The 5,401-nt window shown below is 44.9% G+C and overlaps 1 protein-coding gene across 2 annotated transcripts; it reads right to left on the minus strand.

Annotated features, from left to right (window-relative positions):
- Positions 1-345: 345 nt before the first annotated feature.
- Positions 346-5,165, minus strand: LOC135372316 (uncharacterized). 2 transcript variants are annotated; one of them, XM_064605959.1, is made up of 12 exons: positions 5,030-5,165; positions 4,751-4,965; positions 4,604-4,693; positions 4,223-4,282; positions 3,350-3,415; positions 2,886-2,939; positions 2,628-2,678; positions 1,581-1,685; positions 1,426-1,506; positions 1,165-1,367; positions 612-771; positions 346-507 (listed from the first exon to the last, which is right to left on the minus strand). In XM_064605959.1, the coding sequence occupies exons 2-12, from the start codon at positions 4,950-4,952 to the stop codon at positions 374-376; spliced, it is 1,206 nt and encodes a 401-aa protein (XP_064462029.1). In that variant the 5' UTR covers positions 4,953-4,965; positions 5,030-5,165; the 3' UTR covers positions 346-373. The 2 variants fall into 2 exon arrangements, with proteins under 2 accessions (XP_064462029.1, XP_064462028.1); XM_064605958.1 differs by having other exon boundaries at positions 2,886-2,942.
- Positions 5,166-5,401: the final 236 nt, after the last annotated feature.

The raw sequence follows: 5,401 nt of genomic DNA on the forward strand, positions 1-5,401 counted from the left end.
AATGAGTCCATAACAGATAATTTCCGAGAAAGGACCTCCACAATATCTGTGCTTATACAATGCGCAAAAGCTGTCGGTGATTAGTGACCCAGGCAGCACACCATGATTGGACCGTCATTGGTCCAATATTGGCACCCCAATTTGGCTATATTGGTCCAGCATTGGCTCTGCAACGCGGACCGATGTCGAGCTAATGTAGCTGCCAATGGATGGCCAATATTGGGATACCAATGAATGGCCAATTAGTGACCAGTGAAGGTACTTCTCATGAACTGGTCCGCATAATTATAACATGCACGAAAATGTGATTTGTTTTTAAAGAAGTTGACCACAGGAGACTGTGAAAACAAGTGAGTCAAATTTATTTATTTATTTAGATTTCTTTCATCCGTCGTTTTCGGCCACCATCTCTGTCGCATGCTCCAGCCAGATATTTCCCGATGCGTCCATGAAAATCGGCTTCGGTCACTGGGATCTTTAGAGCATCCATGCGCTGCAGCACTGCAGCTGCAAAATACAATAGAAAAAAAAGAATGTAAACCATAACCAAGACTAGTGATGCCCAGTGGCTCTTCGAACAGCAGATCACGTGCAAGCAATCGTAAACTCACCAACAATCACGCTGCACAAGGAGAGGGTCTTAAAAGACCGCTTGCCTCTACGTCCCTCTACGCTATACTGCGCCTGAAGTGTGTTCTTCATAGTCCGGTCCAGGGCAAGCTTGACAATTTCCTTGAAGTCACCACCACCTAGGATGGCTAGGCGATTCGTCTATAGCACAAAGTTGAAAACAGAGGGGTAAGATAAGGTATAAAATAACATGCTGTATATCTATATCAAATCCTCATGTATTTTCAATGGGCTATACTGATGTTGTAGTGTGAGAAGTTGCACACTGTATCCCTGGTGCACATGCTGAAGATAACGAGAGGATAGAGAGGTAGCAAGCGAGCGGGTAGTATAGTCTCGGGTCTTTAAGTTATCGATGCTGAAGATGTAATGAAGCAGTACATGTACCCCCAGTAGGGACCCTCCGCAAAAAAATGCTGTAGGAGTATTTTTGTCACAAAAATAGAGCTAGGTGTATGAATATAACAAAGTGTTTTTGCATATCTGCACGCATCTAACATGCATGGAGCCCAACACAAAGGACAGCTTTTGGACCGGTTCACGTAATGCTCTTTCCACGTCTTCTAGCTCTTCTATTGAAGACAGTGGCTGCTCAATCAGTAGTGCAGCATCACATGACAATTGGTGCTCAGCTGGTACAAGAGAAGCGTTGTTTTCAAGGGATGCCACACGTTTAGTCAGCTCGCGGAGCAGCAACCGGTTCTCAAGGAGTAACCTGATGCATTTTTCTTGAAATCCTGCAGAGTGCATCACTCAATTTTACACACTGGTGCCCATGACAAAGTTGAAGCTCACCATTCAAGCTAGTGGAGTTTTCAGCTCCTGTGGTCTGGGCTGCAGTAGCTGTTGCACGTGCCCCATTAGCATTGCTTCCACCTGCCACAAGAACACGAAGGTGTTACTCTGACTGACGAATACTCCATAAAAACAAACTGAATGAATGTACTTACATAGTATCATGCCTCTACCTTGATCACGAGACGTAGAGGCAACTGAAATTCTGGGGGTTGGAGCAACTGGCACTCTGACATTCTGGGTGTTGGTGCTTGGCGGTGCTGCAAAATATCAGGAACTTATTAGTTCCACAAAGCACAGGAAATACTCAGCACTTCAGCAGGGCAGAAATGCTTACTGGGTCTTAAGCTACATGAAATACTATCTCCTAGTTGCGAGAAACTATGAAGACAAAAATTAAGACAAGTGAGCTGGTGTATAATGTAAAATCCCGAGACTAGGGAACACGAAAGGACAGACACAGACTTCGTGTTGTGTCTGTCCTTTCGTGTTCCCTAGCCTCGGGGTTTTACATTATGCATCATCTTCACCAGCTCGCTTGCTTCTTAGCCATTTTTTCATTGAGCTGGTGTGTCAGCAATGCAATCTCTGTGCCTCAGGATGAGGGAGGTGTGCCAGACAACAAGTCTACAGAGACTGTCAGCGTGTGTGCTAGCTTTGTATGAGTAACTTTTGACACAAAATGATTAATCATGACGTTTTACTTATGACCTGCCATTCCCAATGCACCTCCAGTACAAACTGCTGCTTGTATTTCGTGGTATACTACCATACCTTTTAGTAGCACGGGTTCAAGGTTAATGATACAAAAGGCTGCAAGCCCATGAATGGAGGATGCAGAACATCACTAAGGTTCACTTACATGACAGACATCCTGCAAGAAGTATAAGTGGCAAAATATTACAGGTAAAGAAATGCTGAAGAGTAAGGAGATGAAGAGCGTGTTGGTTGTTGGGTATCACATGTTCTCATCATCCATGTTTTCCTTGCATTTTTCATCATGAAGCTATGCTGGGAATGACATGTGCAGAGAGATGTGATATGTTGCTGCTAAAAAACAAAAACAGCAAGGAGACCCTCATATACTACAAGCAAAACAGTAAACCACACAAGCAACAACATCTAACACTCAAGTAACGTTGCAACTAATACTGTAAATGACTCCAGACTACAATGTCCGCTCTCTACAAATGGATACTTACACGAACATGGGAGGTCGTGATCAATTAGGATTTCTTCAGTTTCACCATTATCTGCAAAAAAATTGTTGAAAAAGTTGGGAATGACATAAAAGAAAAATAAACAGGAGATGCACACAAGATTGCATAGTCCTGAAACTGAGTGCAATTTCGTTTGTTTACGGCCATGTTTTGGCCTGTACCAATCCACGAGCACAGTATGGATAACTTATGATGTAAAAACAAAAAAAGAAAACAAAAAAGGGAAATGAAAAACCTTACTTTGGCAGAAACCACTAACTCCAAATACTCGTGCAGCAACATTTGTTTTCTTGGCTGCTGAAAGAAAAGAGTACAGTATGACCAAGTAGGAATTTGCAACACCACATTTCCAAGTACGCTGCAATGCATGCAGTCATTCCGAGGCTCGGAAGAAGGAAATGCTAAAGAAATAATAGCGGTTCATCAATGAGATGTGTTTTTTGGCAAATGCAGAAAAAAACGACAAAGCCTAGTCACAAGGAAGTATGACTAGGGTTCACTGTATCATCCACAACCAGCACACCTTCTCCTCAGCTTTCCTTCCACCATGATTGCGTGCAGGTACGCGCACAGAAATCATGAACACAGCATTGTTTAATCAGATCCAGTTACAACCAACACATTCTGCTTCTGTTATTGCCATTAAGTCTCCGTCCTGTATGCGAACATGAGCCTATCAAATAGAGGGCACACCAGGTACTCACGTGGAGGTGGCAAAATAGTACGCCGCTTAGGGGGCGGCACGATTTCGTCACTGTTGGCCCCTACACCTGCAAAAAATATTACCTTGGGTGACAATCATGCCAGTGGTCACGAAAAAAAACATCAGCGGTCAATGTTGCCATTAGCACTTATGTCACTCAATTCTCAACTATTGCTTCTAGCTTCTTCCACAATAGAACTGAGTGCATTCACAAACGTCGCCTTATGACGTGGCCAGTCCGGGCCCATAATGGTGAAACCCGAGCCCTGACCGGGCCCACAAAAAGAAAGCGTCACCCAGCTCAGCCTGTGCAGTGCTCTAGCACAAACACTAGATAATCTCGGCAGCTGCACCGAAAAAGTGACGACCACCATGGTGGCCAAAGAAGTAAATAAATAAATAATTGGGTGTTTACGTCGCGAGACAACTGAGATCATGAGCGACGCCACAGCAGTCGGTCTGTGGAATGCTTTTGCCCACCTGAGGGATCTTTAACGTGCGATGAAAGCTCATCACACGGCACCCCGTATTTAACATCCCTCGTGGAAGACGGCGTGCCTAAGCAACTTGTACCCTGCCACCAAGTTGCTGGCGTCCTCGGCCGGGTTCGAACCCACGATCTCGGGATCAGAAGGCGAACACGCTACCAACTGAGCCACCGAGGCCGGTGGCCAAAGAAGTCTTGACGTCATGTGAATACACACGACAGCTTTCTGCCGCATGTTGGTGCAGCATGTGCTGGTGACCATCCATTACCCACACTTATGCGCATGTGCAATTCAGTATATTTAGGTGAGCAGCGTCAACACAAGGCAGAACTGAATATGACGAAAAATATTACTTAGCAAGGAAGTGAGTCACTAGACCAACTTACTTGTGTTGAACAGCATGGACTCTGTTGGGGCAGAGGTGTTCTCCTTGTCAACCTCATGGTCTGTAATAGAATAAGCAGAAAAATCAAGTTAGTTTGTTGAAGGCAGTCAGAACCTGTACTAGTGACTATTTAGGACTTCAGGGAGTGTATATTGCAGTAACGGATCTGCGTACGTTGACAGGCATTTTCAATGGTGCATTGTGTCGAGTGCACTTTGTCAAGTGGAGGAAAGCTCTAACGATATATAGACTAACGATAACGTGAAGCTATAATGCAGTTTCCGTGCGTTTGACAACGCAATCACAAAATCAAGTCTTTTTTTTATTTTGTTTTCTGCTTCTCTGAATTGTAACGATGTTATCGCATGTGATGCATACGTACCTGAAGCTTCAGATTGCGCCGGGCCGTGTGTATCGAGATCCGACGTGTCAAGCGCCAGCTTCAGCTTTTTGAGACCGCGCCGGTACCCGTCTGAAACGTTACTTAGCTTCAAACAGGCGAAAAGAAAAACAGGCAACAAATACTTACAACTTTCCTTCATTTTCACGACGGGGCAAAGAGCCCAGCCTGCTCCGGGTCCTTTGCACGCCCTTATCGCGTCTTGGATAGAAACACAACTTTCTGGCGGCCACAGGCAAAATTCACCACCTGCGATGAGCCATGATGCTGGCACGAGTTCCACTTTGTCGTCTTCTTCAGGAAACCTGACCACCGCATATTCTTTGGGCATTTTTTTCAGTTTTCTGGAGAGGCGGGCGCATCCAATTAGAGAAACTGGTTACAAAGCCACGACAAATTGATGCTCACCTGGAAACCACGCGAAGCTCGGTCAATCCTGATGCATCCAGCAATGCCCACAATAAACGACCTACACCCTACAGGACGTCAACGCGCTCCAAGCGTGCTAAGTAAAATGGCGTGGTGTTGGTGTTGTGTGCAGCTCTCCGCCCCGGCCCGGCACCTGTTACGATTGGCTTGACGTGGATTGGATAAATAACAAAAGACAAGTTGCTCCAATATCGCAAAATGTCGCATGAATCATAGACGTTCTACGTTTCCTGTCATATACTTAAAATACTAATTTTAGTCGTTTGTTAGAGAAATAAATAGTCGCTCGAACAAAAATGACACATGATGCAGCCAAGTCAGTCGCTTCACAATCCAACGCAATCCATCAAG

Source organism: Ornithodoros turicata, chromosome 1 (genome assembly GCF_037126465.1).
Source record: "Ornithodoros turicata isolate Travis chromosome 1, ASM3712646v1, whole genome shotgun sequence".
In the NCBI taxonomy this organism is placed as follows: Eukaryota; Metazoa; Arthropoda; class Arachnida; order Ixodida; family Argasidae; genus Ornithodoros; species Ornithodoros turicata.